General features: G+C 42.8%; 1 protein-coding gene across 1 annotated transcript in view; it reads left to right on the plus strand.

Moving 5' to 3' along the window:
* Positions 1-10,333, plus strand: part of LOC138853752 (uncharacterized) — a 36,928-nt gene extending 26,595 nt beyond the window's left edge. The window contains exon 5 of the mRNA XM_070092239.1: positions 10,002-10,333. Within this exon, the coding sequence (XP_069948340.1) occupies positions 10,002-10,333 (332 nt within the window). The remainder of the gene's footprint in view (positions 1-10,001) is intronic.
* The last annotated feature ends 6,519 nt before the right edge of the window (positions 10,334-16,852 follow it).

Genomic DNA, 16,852 nt, shown 5'->3' on the forward strand with positions numbered 1-16,852 from the left:
GTATTATTACTTCTGTGAGTGTGAAGTGTAATGTGTACGTAATGTGAAGTGTAATGTGTACATAATGTGAAGTGTAATGTGTACATAGTGTGAAGTGTAATGTGTACATAGTGTGAAGTGTAATGTGTACGTAGTGTGAAGTGTAATGTGTACATAGTGTGAAGTCTAATGTACGTAATGTGAAGTGTAATGTGTACATAGTGTGAAGTGTAATGTGTACATAGTGTGAAGTGTAATGTGTACATAGTGTGAAGTGTAATGTGTACATAGTGTGAAGTGTAATGTGTACATATTGTGAAGTGTAATGTGTACATAGTGTGAAGTGTAATGTACGTAGTGTGAAGTGTAATGTGTACATAGTGTGAAGTGTAATGTGTACATAGTGTGAAGTGTAATGTGTACATAGTGTGAAGTGTAATGTGTACGTAATGTGAAGTGTAATGTGTACATAGTGTGAAGTGTAATGTGTACATAGTGTGAAGTGTAATGTGTACATAGTGTGAAGTGTAATGTGTACATAGTGTGAAGTGTAATGTACGTAGTGTGAAGTGTAATGTGTACATAGTGTGAAGTGTAAAGTGTACATAGTGTGAAGTGTAATGTGTACGTAGTGTGAAGTGTAATGTACGTAGTGTGAAGTGTAATGTGTACATAGTGTGAAGTGTAATGTGTACGTAGTGTGAAGTGTAATGTGTACATAGTGTGAAGTGTAATGTGTACATAGTGTGAAGTGTAATGTGTACATAGTGTGAAGTGTAATGTGTACATAGTGTGAAGTGTAAAGTGTACATAGTGTGAAGTGTAATGTGTACATAGTGTGAAGTGTAATGTACGTAGTGTGAAGTGTAATGTGTACATAGTGTGAAGTGTAATGTACGTAGTGTGAAGTGTAATGTACGTAGTGTGAAGTGTAATGTACGTAGTGTGAAGTGTAATGTACGTAGTGTGAAGTGTAATGTACGTAGTGTGAAGTGTAATGTACGTAGTGTGAAGTGTAATGTGTACGTGGTGTGAAGTGTAATGTACGTAGTGTGAAGTGTAATGTGTACGTAGTGTGAAGTGTAACATACGTAGTGTGAAGTATAATGTACGTAGTGTGAAGTGTAATGTGTACGTAGTGTGAAGTGTAATGTACGTAGTGTGAAGTGTGCTGTGTACGTAGTGTGAAGTGTAATGTACGTGCTGTGAAGTGTAATGTACGTAGTGTCAAGTGTAACGTACGTAGTGTCAAGTGTAACGTACGTAGTGTGAAGTGTAACATACGTAGTGTGAAGTGTAATGTACGTAGTGTCAAGTGTAACGTACGTAGTGTGAAGTGTAACGTACGTAGTGTGAAGTGTAATGTACGTACTGTGAAGTGTAATGTACGTAGTGTTAAGTGTAACGTACATAGTGTGAAGTGTAACGTACGTAGTGTGAAGTGTAATGTACGTAGTGTAAAGTGTAATGTACGTAGTGTGAAGTGTAATGTACGTAGTGTCAAGTGTAACGTACGTAGTGTGAAGTGTAACTTACGTAGTGTGAAGTGTAATGTACGTACTGTGAAGTGTAATGTACGTGCTGTGAAGTGTAATGTACGTAGTGTTAAGTGTAACGTACATAGTGTGAAGTGTAACGTACGTAGTGTGAAGTGTAATGTACGTACTGTGAAGTGTAATGTACGTAGTGTCAAGTGTTATGTGCGTAGTACTCACCTAAAGGTCCTGAAGATAAAGACGTACAAACTATGCTATTTGCTCTTAAGTATCTGCACACTGTAGCCAAAGCATAATAGTTTTACCATCATATGAGCAAGAGATTGTAATAACTCACTACAATGGATACATTACAAATCTTTTCATGGAACATTGCTTCCATCAGGAAGCGGTTGCCTGACTTACATCATATTAGTGCAACCAAGAATATTGATGTCATCTGTTTGCAGGAATGTAGATTGAAAGATGGAGCACCTCCACCAAACTTGCCTGGATATGCAGCTTATAACCTAAGGTCAACCAACTGTTGTGTGATGTATGTCAGAAAGAGCTTGCCACATTCACTCCTTTCCTTGCAGAGTCGAGTTAACATGCAGTATCATGGTGTCAAAGTACATGCAGGCGATTTTTCCATAAACATTTTTAATCTCTATGCCCCAGCGAACCAGCTTCGACCTGATGCTTTACCAGATCGCATCAATAGTGAACCTACCATCATTCTTGGAGATTTTAATGCCAGACATAAGAATATTGGTGGGTCTATAACAAACACCAATGGAACTAAACTAGTGAGATTGCTAAATGAGCATGATAATGTTCGAATTGTGGGCACTACTGAGCCTACTCACATATATGGTGGCATACTAGATCTGTGTCTTGGATTTAATACATCATATACGATGCATGACTCTGTCATAGTTGATGATCTTCTATCTGATCACTTCCCAAGACTAACAACTGTCAATCTTGATCACATCTCCAGCAATCAAGGAGCTAAATACAGAAGGAGGAAACTTATTCTCAAACCAGAACACAGAGACAACTTTATTAACCACTTGGATCAATGGTATAAGAATTACGAGCCCATTGGCACACAAAAATTTAATGATGATTTAATTACCACTATTGAGAGTGTTCTCACAGATCAAGTGGGCAGGAATAGGAAACAAAAACCCTCCACTATAAATAACAATAAAAACCAATGTAAATACTATAATGATCCACAGCTGCGCAATCTAACACATGCAGCTAGGAGGATTGGTAAAGCATACCGTGAATGTAGAACCCCAGACCTGCTCAGAACGTTCCAAGCTGCACTAACAAATGCAAGGAATAGAAAGGAAGAACTTAGGCAACAGGAATGGGAACAGTTTGTTAGTGGATTAAATAGGTCCACCCCTTTGAGTTTGGCTTGGAAAGGTATAAATAAAATAACCAGGAAAAAGACTGGCAATGTTGCTCATCCCTTTCCTCTTGAAAAAGCAAATGACCTCATAAATGACTGGTCCAAAACATCCAGGCATGAAAGCCTTCCATCTCATATTAGAAAAAATTTAGAGAGTACTTCTGAAGAAATGTTGAAACTGATTAATTTTATGAGCCAAAATATTGATGAGAGTGATTGCCTCTTTACCGAGTATGAATTAGATAATGCATTAACCAAAGGTCGATCAACTGCTCCTGGAGAGGATGGTATAACCTATGATATTCTCAGAACTCTATGGCACGTGCCTGATAACCCTTTGTTGGGACTGTATAATCTCAGTTACATTGAGGGCGTTCTTCCTACTTCTTGGACCAATAGTCTCATTGTGCCTATCCCTAAGCCCCAACAGCCTGATACATTTAGGCCGATCTCCTTAACTAGTTGTCTTTGTAAAACTTTTGAAAGAATGATGCTTAACAGACTGTACTACAGAATCAGACACCAACTTTCCCCCTACCTCTATGGGTTCATGAAAGGTAAAAGTGTGCAGAACTGTATTTCCACCTTTCTCACTGCACACACCTCTACTAGTTTTACCACTTTTCTTGATCTAAAATCTGCATTTGATATTGCGAACAGAACCGTTATACTACATGAACTAGCCAAAATGAATATTGGTGGTAGCTTACTCTGCTGGATAATAGGATACCTGTCAAATAGAGTATCCTCTGTCCTTTACCAAGGCTTCAGAAGTGATTCTAAAGAAATGTCTTTAGGTACACCGCAGGGAGGAGTTCTTAGTCCCATGCTATTTAATATTCTGATTAATGCTCTCCTAAATGCTCTACCTGCCTCACCTAAACATATAGCTATAAGCTATGCTGATGATATCATGATCCATACTACAGGGCATAAGAAGATGAATACCATTCTTAATGAAGTTCAAGCAATTTGTAATCGACTAGGCCTCATAATATCTTCCTCTAAAACTAAGATATTAACAAGCAAACGACATCCCCCACCCATCTATTTGCAGGGTGAAATCATTAGCTACGTTAAAACTTACAGATATCTTGGTGTAGATGTACCCTTTAACAAATCCACTATACCACAACTAAACAAGAAATGTAAAGCTAGGCTAAATGCTCTCAAAGCTGTTGCTGGCTACAATCCCAACTTTGGTGCAAATGTGAGAATCGTGAGAATGATGTACATAGCCTATGTTAGGTCCTTAATTGATTATGCTGCTCCCATGTTGATATTAGCTAGAGAAAGTTCTCTCCGACCCTTGGAGTTAATGCAAAATGAAGCTCTCAGGATTATTCTTGGCTGTCCCAGATCTACAAAAGTTCTTAACATGAGGAAGGAGCTTGGTATTTCTAGTATCAGTGATAGGATTGTTGAAATTAACACTGTACTCGGTATTAGAATGTTGAGAAACGAACCAGACACTGTCACAGTGAATCTTACCAAGTGTCTAGAGGTAAATACACACAGATCTAAATGGATTGTGAAAACGTGCAATTGCATTAAGTTTTATAACCTGCATGAACTGTATCACTGTAGGCAACAAGAGCATTTCACCTCTCCATGGAAGATGTGTTCATTTAATATCACATACCTACAAGTCCCTCCCAAGAAGCTCATTGCTAGTAATCCCTTCCTTAATAATGATGTGTATCCCTGTGTCTCATAAGCTCAGCCTCGTCTGCCTTAATGATTCGGTGAAGGTAGCCTCGTACTTGAAAAGAATAGTAATTTTTACAGAAGAGGTTGCTAGCCTTTTGCTCCCGGCATTTTAATGGCCTTTTAGGACACTCGTGGCTTACTGAGGGATGATTCTTACATCACACATACAGTTTCATGAATAGTATGAACCAGGTGTAAGCAGCAGCAGGAGCAACAGCCGTAGCGGTAATAGTAGTAGTAGAAGCAGCAGTAACAGCAGCAGCAGCAGTAGTAGTAGGAGTAGAAGTAGCAGTAATAGTAGTAGTAGTAGTAGTAGTAACAGCAGCAGCAGTATTAGTAGTCGTAGTAGTACTAGTAGCAGTAATCGTAGTATTAACAAGCAGTAATCGTAGTAGTAACAAGTCAGTCTGGTACTATAGACCAACCTTCCTCCCATGACTGATGTCTTTTCCTAACCACCCAGGAAGTAGACATCATGGCTCGTTATTTTTAGTGGTGTCCCCAGGAAGCCTAGTCCACCTTTTTTTTCTGTTCTGACGATGCACTATTTTGAGTAGGGGGCGGGGGTTGATCCTGGGGATGATTGAGACTTGTTATCCATGGTGGCAATCCTCAGTTAGTTTAATATGTTTATTATGCACCCCATACACTACAGACCTGTGTCTCTGACATGTATTGTGTGCAAAGTCATGGAGAAGATTATCAGGAGGAGAGTGGTTGAACACCTGGAAAGGAACAAGATTATAAATGAAAACCAGCATGGGTTCATGGAAGGCAAATCTTGTATCACAAACCTCCTGGAGTTTTATGACAAGGTAACAGAAGACACGAGAGAGAGGGTTGGGTAGATTGCGTTTTCCTAGACTGCAGGAAGGCCTTTGACACAGTTCCCCACAAGAGATTAGTGCAGCAGCAACGAGTCATGGTACGTGAAGAGGTATCACAGTGGGCGCCTGTTACGAGCGGGGTCCCACAGGGGTCAGTTCTAGGACCAGTGCTATTTTTGATATATGTGAACGACATGATGGAAGGAATAGACTCTGAAGTGTCCCTGTTCGCAGATGACGTGAAGTTGATGAGAAGAATTAAATCGGACGAGGATGAGGCAGGACTGCAAAGAGACCTGGAGAGGCTGGACATGTGGTCCAGTAACTGGCTTCTCGAATTCAATCCAGCCAAATGCAAAGTCATGAAGATTGGGGAGGGGCAAAGAAGACCGCAGACAGAGTATAGGCTAGGTGGACAAAGACTACAGACCTCACTCAGGGAGAAAGACCTTGGGGTGACCATAACACCGAGCACATCACCGGAGGCACACATCAACCAAATAACCGCTGCAGCATACGGGCGCCTGGCAAACCTGAGAATAGCGTTCCGATACCTTAATAAGGAATCGTTCAAGACACTGTACACTGTGTATGTTAGGCCCATACTGGAGTATGCAGCACCAGTCTGGAACCCACACCTGGTCAAGCACGTCAAGAAGTTAGAGAAAGTACAAAGGTTTGCAACAAGGCTAGTCCCAGAGCTCAAGGGAATGTCGTACGAGGAAAGGTTAAGGGAAATCGGACTGACGACACTGGAGGACAGAAGGGTCAGGGGAGACATGATAACGACATACAAGATACTGCGGGGAATAGACAAGGTGGACAGAGATAGGATGTTCCAGAGAGGGGACACAGGGACAAGGGGTCACAACTGGAAGCTGAAGACTCAGACGAGTCACAGGGACGTTAGGAAGTATTTCTTCAGTCATAGAGTTGTCAGCAAGTGGAATAGCCTAGCAAGTGAAGTAGTGGAGGCAGGAACCATACATAGTTTTAAGAAGAGGTATGACAAAGCTCAGGAAGCAGAGAGAGAGAGGATCCAGTAGCGATCAGTGAAGAGGCGGGGCCAGGAGCTGAGTCTCGACCCCTGCAACCACAATTAGGTGAGTACAATTAGGTGAGTACACACACTCACACACACTCACACTCACACACTCACACACACACACACACAGAGATAGTAGGAAGTATTTCTTCAGTCATAGAGTTGTAAGGCAGTGGAATAGCCTAGAAAATGACGTAGTGGAGGCAGGAACCATACACAGTTTTAAGACGAGGTTTGATAAAGCTCATGGAGCGGGGAGAGAGAGGGCCTAGTAGCAACCGGTGAAGAGGCGGGGCCAGGAGCTAGGACTCGACCCCTGCAACCACAAATAGGTGAGTACAATTAGGTGAGTACACACACACACACACACACACACACACACACACACACACACACACACACACACACACACACATCGGCCTGACGACACTGGAGGCCAGGAGGGTCAGGGGAGACATGATAACGACATATAAAATACTGCGCGGAATAGACGAGGTGGACAAAGACGGGATGTTCCAGAGATGGGACACAGACACAAGAGGTCACAATTGGAAGTTGAAGACTCAGATGAATCAAAGGGATGTTAGGAAGTATTTCTTCAGTCATAGAGTAGTCAGGCCATGGAATAGCCTAGAAAGTGATGTGGTAGAGGCAGGAACCATACATAGTTTTAAGGCGAGGTATGATAGAGCTCATGGGGCAGGGAGAGAGAGGACCTAGTAGCAATCAGCGAAGAGGCGGGGCCAGGAGCTGTGACTCGACCCCTGCAACCACAAATAGGTGAGTACAAATAGGTGAGTACACACACACACACACACACACACACTTTAGTTTAATATCTTTATTATGCACCCCATACCCATCCTGTGGGCGGTAGTCAAAGGATTACAAAGATACATAATGGGTCCAGTGACTGGACCCCAAAGTTATGATAGCTGAACTAGTTACAAAGGTAATGAACTCCAGGTAGATCTGGTCACAATCATGGCAAGTTACAGAGGTAATGAATCAGCCTCACTCCTATACATGTACATGGTTACAGTCATGAACAAATTACAAAGTAATGAACCACTGATACGTCCACACCTGGTCACAATTGTAATGAGTTATAAATACAAATATTAAGTGGATCATACACCCACACTAGCGCGCGCGCACACACATACACACACGAGGGCGCACGCACGGACATGTGCACACGAGCGTACAAATATATGCATACACACAAGGATGCACACCCACACACACACACACACACCCAATAGCAAATCGCCCTAGTCTTCCATCGGCCCCTCTGCTGGGGTAATCCTCAGTGCTGTCTTCTGAAGAAGTTGTGGAGTTCAGTGATTCAGCTTTCTTGTTTTAGAAGAGTACTGGGAAAGTCTTGTGGAATGGCTAGTTGTCTGAATTTTCGGAAGGCGAATAAAGTAAGAAAGTTTTTGTCCAAAGTTAGCTTGTAGTGCCATCATCAACTGCTCCAGGGTAATCCTCTTGTATGCGTTAGTCAAACATGACAAGGCTGCCAAGGACTCGATCCTGTGATTGATCTTGACATTCAGGATAAATCACAAATTCTGCTGCTTGCCGAAGGAATAGATATCTGAGGCTGGTGTGGCTGGCGCACCGTCACAGAATTCTGGAGCCATATGGAAAGCCTTCTTGCGGACTTTTAGGTCGTTTGATAGCCTTGAGGTGGAACCCTTGAAGGTGGCATTCCGTAGTCGAAGGTGGTGATGTATGAGATTACTGATGGCGATCGTGATTTTGATAAATTAGACACATGTGCAGCTCTTGGGTATCTTTATTAAGGAAACGTTTCGCCACACAGTGGCTTCATCAGTCCATACAAAGGAGAATCGTGAAGAACAGGAGGAGAATGAGGTAATCAGTCCCTTAGCCTTGAGTCGATGTGGTCAGTCCATCAATCTTGAATAGAATACGGCATAAGTGCGGAGAAGCAGCTTATAAACCGTAGGCAGGAGAGGTGCAGCAGTCGTAGGTGGCGTCACATTTGTTCAATGTGGAAGTAGGTCGTGCCCAAGGGTTAGACAAGCGAAGAATTCCCAAGTACGACTAACACCCAGGTACCCATTTTACTGATGGGGAACATGGACAACCGGTGCAAGGAAACTCGCCCAATGTTTCTACCCTCGTCGGGAATCGAACCCGGACACTCAGCGTGTGAAGCAAGAGCTTCAGCCACCAGTTGGAGGTTATATACTTAACATTAGCTGGGAACTGCATATATTTTATTCACATCCAGTTGACTGATAAGTACCAAATTCTCAAGTCAGCTATGAGTGTTTCGTGTCCCGATTTTAACATCTCATAAGACTGTGGCTTGGTAGGCAACACACTCGCCTCACACACTAAGTGTCCGTGGTTCAATCTCCGGCATGAGTGGAAAAGTCGGAAATTCATCAAAGGTATATCAAAGGTAAAGGTATCTCGCCATCCAGTATTCCGTTGCTACTGTTTATTTTGAAACACTGACCAGTACGCACTACATTATTCATGTGTTATCTCAGGAATATATAGCCAAATGATTTATTTGTTGAAAAATTTATCGAACTTTTTTTTTAGTGGATGGGCAGGTTTTAACTGTCCATCATCTTTTGGGCGATTGTCCTGCTCCCCAGAGAAGATAAGATTTTGTTGGGATTTTTAACCCGGAGGGTTAGCCACCCAGGATAACCCAAGAAAGACAGTGCGTCATCGAGGACTGTCTTATTCCCATTGTGGTGCTTCAACTTTGTCCCCCAGGATGCCACCCACACCAGGTGAACAGGGACAGCAGGTGTAAGGAAACAAGCCCATGGTCCCACCTTTGACGGAGATCGAACGACAGACACTCAGTGTGTGAGGCAAGAGCGTTGCCTATCAGATCACGGGACACGTACCAATTTCATTTCGGGTACCTTCTTCAATGGCCTGATATACTTAATATCTCTGCCATCTTCTCTCGGAGTCCTGCCTTTAATGCCACCTCAATACTTTCTTAACTGACACCTCTGTCATCCCTACTAGCTGCTGGGTTAAGCCCTGGTACTCTCTCTACCACTCCAAATCTTCCTCTCACCAACCTATTCTTATCTTATCCCCACTTCCCTGCTCACTCCCACAAGGGTCTTACATAAACTCTCACGTCTTGTCTTATCCCCTTATCTTTCTGTCAATGCCCTTCCTTCAGTAACTCACCATCTTCTCTACAATCTCTCACCACTCCCAGGCAGCACTGACTTCTTGTTTTGTTGTCAAGAAGATAAGAACAATATTTAAGAGATATGATCTTTGAAACACCAAACGAGACTAAATTTAACGCAAAAAATATTATATGGACAGAATTTTGTATAATTCTGAGTTTAGAAGACGTCTAGGACGCTAACTCGTGCACATTTATGGATTTGACAATATTATAAAAGTTCATTCTGTGATATACAGGAATATAAATGTGTATTGAGGTTAAATTCTCATTGTCAGTTACTGTATTTAATAATTTTTTAACTATATAATAGTCTGTATACATTAAATTATACTAGAAGACTTTGTGATCTTTTATTTTGTAAATAAGGTGATAAAACTAAGCAGCTGCAATAAGCAAATGGCAGCCTCTCCTATGAGCGAGATATTTGATGAAGAATCAGGAAATATTTGTCTGTCTCATGATGAACAAACTATCATCACTACTACCGCTGCTGCCGCCGCCGCCGCCGCCGCCCCCGTCCTCGCCGCTGCCCTCGCCCTCACCGCCGCCGCCCTCACCGCCGCCGCCCTCGCCGCCGCCCTCGCCCTCGCCGCCGCCCTCGCCCTCACCGCCGCCGCCCTCACCGCCGCCGCCCTCACCGCCGCCGCCCTCGTCACCGCCACATAATCCATGCATTACCACCATAATTACTGAATATTCCCTATGCTTAATTTTCTAAATGGTGATGCATGTGCAGAGATGGACTTATCTGGTTAATTAGTTTTATTTATATACACTTGGAAAATTTTAGAGGGACTAGTCCCAAATCTGCACACGAAAACCTCTCCATACGAGAGCAAAAACTCAGCAGTCGGTGCAACATCCACCAAAATGTAAAGCAGGGGTGCCATAAGTACGATAAGATACAACACAATAAGTGTCAGGGGCCCCTAGCATAGTACGTACAACAGCTAAATATGATAAAATTATATATTCATACTTGTCATAAATGACTCAAACTGATGTCATTTTTCCTAACCATCCAGGAGGTAGACATCTTGCCGTGTTGTAAAAGCTTTTACAACATAGCAAGGGGTTCAGCTATGTTGTAAAAGCTTTTACAACATAGTTGAACCCTTTGCCAGGAAACTTCATCGTTAACCTACATAACAACAAACTTGCTTATTCCGTGCAGGTTTTTCTCAACTCCATTCTCTTCTCAGCATTCCTCACCTGACTCTTCACATCACTATACTTCATTCATATACTAGCCCCCCTTAAATCAGGGATAATCACAGAAAGCACTACTGACCACTACCCAACCTTCCTCTTAACAAACATTAGTAAGCCACCACTCGAATACAACAAAGTTTCATTTAGACTCCATGACGAGGCCTCAATAAGGAATTTCACAGCAGACCTAGAGACTGTTGACTGGCCTACAGAATTCTCCAATGCCAATGGTATTGACGATTGGACAGACATTTTTCTTAACAAAATACTTAGACTATACAACAAACATTGTCCTATAAAAACGAAACATATCACGAATAAACGGCTTGGTTGCCCATGGCTAACCAGCAGCATTCTGAAATCCATTGATAAGAAACACCAATATGAAAAGCAATATAGACAGTTCTCACCAAATTAATAAAGAAAGCCAAACAACTGTACTACTCCAACAGATTCACTGAGACAAGAGGAGATATAAAAAAGACCTGGAAAACACTTTCCCAGATTCTGGGGACCCACAAACTGAAAAAAACAAGAATATTGTTCTAACTAAACCTCATGAAACACCACTGCATCCCACTGATACAGCTAACAAGATAAACGACTTCTCAAACATAGGATCTAATCTCGCCAGTAAAATCCCACGTACCAATGCCTGTGCCGGGGACTACCTAGATGGGAATTTCCCAAATTCCTTCTATCTTGTACTAACCGAGCCCACGGAAGTCACCGCGATCACATAGTCACTTAAAAATAACTCGGGGAATCTGTCTCACTCCCACCATTATTGTACAAGCGAGCGGCCCATGTCCTTTCGCATGCTATTACGTTACTTTTTAACAAGTCACTAGAAACTAGCACTTTCCCGACACTACTCAAGACAGCAAGGGTTACACCAATATATAAAGGTGGTGACCCTACAGACGTAAACAACTATAGACCAATATCAAACTTACCATTGCTATCCAAAATCTTCGAGAAACTAGTGCACAGGAGACTATATTCATTTATAACGTCACAAAACATACTCAACCCTTGCCAATTTGGATTCAGGAAAAATAAAAGCTCTAATGATGCAATTATAAAAATGCTAGACCTGCTTTACACAGCATTGGAAAATAAGGAATATCCGCTAGGAATTTTTATTGACCTAAGAAAAGCGTTTGACACAGTAGACGACGGCATCCTACTCCACAAACTTGACCACTATGGTATAAGAGGCCATGCGCTTGCATATTTTAAATCCTACCTTTCTAATAGGTATCAATATGTCACCATTAAAGACACAGCCTCATCAATACGGCCACTTGATACTGGAGTTCCGCAGGGAAGTGTCCTTGGACCCCTGCTCTTCCTCATTTACATCAATGATCTTCCAAACATATCCCAACACCTTGTGCTCCTTGTGCAGATATCCCAGAACTAGCTACAAGCAGTATTAAAACAGAGAAGTGTTTTTGGGTATGCCCAAATGAGGAAAATCTGTGGAGGTGCTGTCCTGGGAGACAGAAATGGTGAAGCTGGAGATACTGTCCTGGGAGACAGTAATGGTGAAGCTGGAGATTTTGTCCAGGTAGTCGGGAATTATACGCAGGAAGGAATACATATAAATGACCTCATAGAGGACAGGAGCCATAGTAGGGAAACAAGTGTAGTCAAAGATAAGATAAAACCAATATTGCAAACTAGAAATACCGCAGGAAATAGCAAACAAGAGGACTCCAATAGCAATAGTGAGGATAAATTACCAAAAACAACTGGTGGGAGCTCCATTGTTGGTGCTAGGGAGGATAGGAGTAAGACAGGGAAACATGCACCAACAGGGAATACAGTCACAGAAACCCAAGGCAAACGGAAACCAAGCCTGTGCACATACTATGCACTTGGTATCTGCTGGCATGGGAAATCTGGAAAAACAGATGGGACATGCAACTATGACCACCCTAGAAAATGTCATGCCCATATGACAACAGGAAAATGCAAACTCCCTTCCTGTAAGCTTTTTCACCCTGAAATGTGTACCTCTTCAGTACAGGAAAGACTGTGCTATAACTTAAATTGCCAGGCATACCATCTAAAGGGGACAAAAAGATACAAAACATCCAGGCCATGGGAAAACCTGGGTAGCCACAGCCACTCAAGAGGGAGAGGTTTTTTAGTGCCAGGAAGGAAAAAAAACTGGCAGGAAATGGCAGAAATCGTACACCAAATCCAGTCATTCCTGGAGTGGAACCACAGTCGATGGCCTCCACTCCAAACCAACAGATACAGATACTAATGCCGGAAAAAAAATCCCCCCCCAGTACCAACAATACCACCAGTCCGATAACATTCTTCTTTGCAAATATACAGGGTCTAAAGCCAGCAACAAACAACAAAATACCTTTCATCCGTGGACTGCTTGCAGAGGCAAAGGCAATGTTCGCGGCTTTCACTGAGACCCACATAAAGGATCACTTGGACAACGAAATATGGATCCCAGGTTACAACCTATACAGATGTGACAGAGTGAACAGGCAAAAGGGGGGGGGGGGGGGGGTTGGCCTGTACATTGCAGAGTCACTTGTTTGCACAGAACTGCTTAATGCCTCAAATGACGTAGTGGAAGTTTTAGCAGTAAAGGTCGAGAACCAAAACCTAGTCATTGTGGTAGTCTACAAGCCTCCGGATGCAACATCCCAGCAATTCCAGGAACAGCTGTTAAAAATTGACCACTGTCTGGAAAATCTTCCAGCTCCTGCACCCAACATCTTGCTCCTGGGGGATTTCAACTTAAGGCACCTAAAATGGAGGAATATAGCAAATAATATTGTTGCAGTAATAACACCAGGAGGCAGCTCTGATGAAAACTCACACTCACACGAGCTTTTAAATCTCTGCACAAAATTCAATTTAAACCAGCAAATAATAGAGCCTACTAGACTGGAGAATACACTAGACCTCATCTTCACTAACAATGATGATCTGATAAGAAATGTCACCATATCAAAAACAATATACTCAGATCACAACATAATTGAGGTTCAGACATGTATGCGTGGAGCCCCAGACCGACAAAATGAGACTAGTCACGAGGGAGCATTCACCAAATTCAACTTCAATAACAAAAACATAAAGTGGGACCAAGTAAACCAAGTCCTAACCGATATAAGCTGGGAAGATATACTAAGCAACACAGACCCAAACTTATGCCTAGAACAGATTAACTCGGTGGCACTCGATGTATGCACAAGGCTTATTCCTCTAAGAAAAAGGAGGAGTAGATGTAAAATAGAAAGAGACAGGCGCTCCCTTTACAGGCGACGGAAAAGAATAACAGAGCGGCTAAAAGAGGTCAATATATCTGAAATGCGCAGGGAGACACTGGTCAGAGAAATAGCAAGCATCGAACTTAAGCTAAAAGAATCCTTTAGGAGTCAGGAATCGCGGGAAGAACTAAAAGCCATAAATGAAATCGAAAGAAACCCAAAGTATTTCTTCTCCTATGCCAAATCAAAATCGAGAACAACGTCCAGTATTGGGCCCCTACTTAAACAAGATGGGTCCTACACAGATGACAGCAAGGAAATGAGTGAGCTACTCAAGTCCCAATATGACTCAGTTTTTAGCAAGCCGCTAACCAGACTGAGAGTCGAAGATCAAAATGAATTTTTTATGAGAGAGCCACAAAATTTGATTAACACAAGCCTATCCGATGTTATCCTGACGCCAAATGACTTCGAACAGGCGATAAATGACATGCCCATGCACTCTGCCCCAGGGCCAGACTCATGGAACTCTGTGTTCATCAAGAACTGCAAGAAGCCCCTATCACGAGCCTTTTCCATCCTATGGAGAGGGAGCATGGACACGGGGGTCGTCCCTCAGTTACTAAAAACAACAGACATAGCCCCACTCCACAAAGGGGGCAGTAAAGCAACAGCAAAGAACTACAGACCAATAGCACTAACATCCCATATCATAAAAATCTTTGAAAGGGTCCTAAGAAGCAAGATCACCACCCATCTAGAAACCCATCAGTTACACAACCCAGGGCAACATGGGTTTAGAACAGGTCGCTCCTGTCTGTCTCAACTACTGGATCACTACGACAAGGTCCTAAATGCACTAGAAGACAAAAAGAATGCAGATGTAATATATACAGACTTTGCAAAAGCCTTCGACAAGTGTGACCATGGCGTAATAGCGCACAAAATGCGCGCTAAAGGAATAACAGGAAAAGTCGGTCGATGGATCTATAATTTCCTCACTAACAGAACACAGAGAGTAGTCGTCAACAGAGTAAAGTCCGAGGCAGCTACGGTGAAAAGCTCTGTTCCACAAGGCACAGTACTAGCTCCCATCTTGTTCCTCATCCTCATATCCGACATAGACAAGGATGTCAGCCACAGCACCGTGTCTTCCTTTGCAGATGACACCCGAATCTGCATGACAGTGTCTTCCATTGCAGACACTGCAAGGCTCCAGGCGGACATCAACCAAATCTTTCAGTGGGCTGCAGAAAACAATATGAAGTTCAACGATGAGAAATTTCAATTACTCAGATATGGTAAACATGAGGAAATTAAATCTTCATCAGAGTACAAAACAAATTCTGGCCACAAAATAGAGCGAAACACCAACGTCAAAGACCTGGGAGTGATTATGTCGGAGGATCTCACCTTCAAGGACCATAACATTGTATCAATCGCATCTGCTAGAAAAATGACAGGATGGATAATGAGAACCTTCAAAACTAGGGAGGCCAAGCCCATGATGACACTCTTCAGGTCACTTGTTCTATCTAGGCTGGAATATTGCTGCACTCTAACAGCACCTTTCAAGGCAGGTGAAATTGCCGACCTAGAAAATGTACAGAGAACTTTCACGGCGCGCATAACGGAGATAAAACACCTCAATTACTGGGAGCGCTTGAGGTTTCTAAACCTGTATTCCCTGGAACGCAGGAGGGAGAGATACATGATTATATACACCTGGAAAATCCTAGAGGGACTAGTACCGAACTTGCACACGAAAATCACTCACTACGAAAGCAAAAGACTTGGCAGACGATGCACCATTCCCCCCAATGAAAAGCAGGGGTGTCACTAGCACGTTAAGAGACCATACAATAAGTGTCAGGGGCCCGAGACTGTTCAACTGCCTCCCAGCACACATAAGGGGGATTACCAACAGACCCCTGGCAGTCTTCAAGCTGGCACTGGACAAGCACCTAAAGTCAGTTCCTGATCAGCCGGGCTGTGGCTCGTACGTTGGTTTGCGTGCAGCCAGCAGCAACAGCCTGGTTGATCAGGCGCTGATCCACCAGGAGGCCTGGTCACAGACCGGGCCGCGGGGGCGTTGACCCCCGAAACTCTCTCCAGGTAAACTCCAAACACATAACAAAAAAAGTATCCAAAACGGTGGGGATCCTCTCCAAGATACGATACTACGTGCCGCAAACTGCCCTTCTCACACTATACCATTCACTTATATATCCATACCTCACCTATGCTATCTGTGCTTGGGGTTCAACTGCAGCAACACACCTAAAGCCAATAATAACCCAACAAAAAGCTGCAGTAAGAATAATCACTAAATCCCATCCCTGGCAACACCCCCCCCCACTCTTCATAGATCTAAACTTACTCCCTGTTCAGAACATCCACACTTACTACTGTGCAATCTATATCTACAGGACCTTAAATTCCAATATTAACCTTGACCTAAAACGCTTTCTTGATAGTTGTGACAGGATCCACAGGCATAACACCAGACACAAACATCTCTATGACATTCCCCGTGTTCGACTAAACCTTTACAAAAATTCAATGTATTTCAAAGGACCTAAAATCTGGAACACCCTACCTGAAAACTCTAGAACTGCAGACACATTCATCACTTTCAAAACTACAGTTAGAAAACATCTTATCTCCCTGATCCACCCCGACAACTAACTACATGATAACCACCTGGTGGTTCAAAATTACACTC

Source organism: Cherax quadricarinatus, chromosome 39 (assembly GCF_038502225.1).
Source record: "Cherax quadricarinatus isolate ZL_2023a chromosome 39, ASM3850222v1, whole genome shotgun sequence".
Lineage (NCBI taxonomy): Eukaryota > Metazoa > Arthropoda > Malacostraca > Decapoda > Parastacidae > Cherax > Cherax quadricarinatus.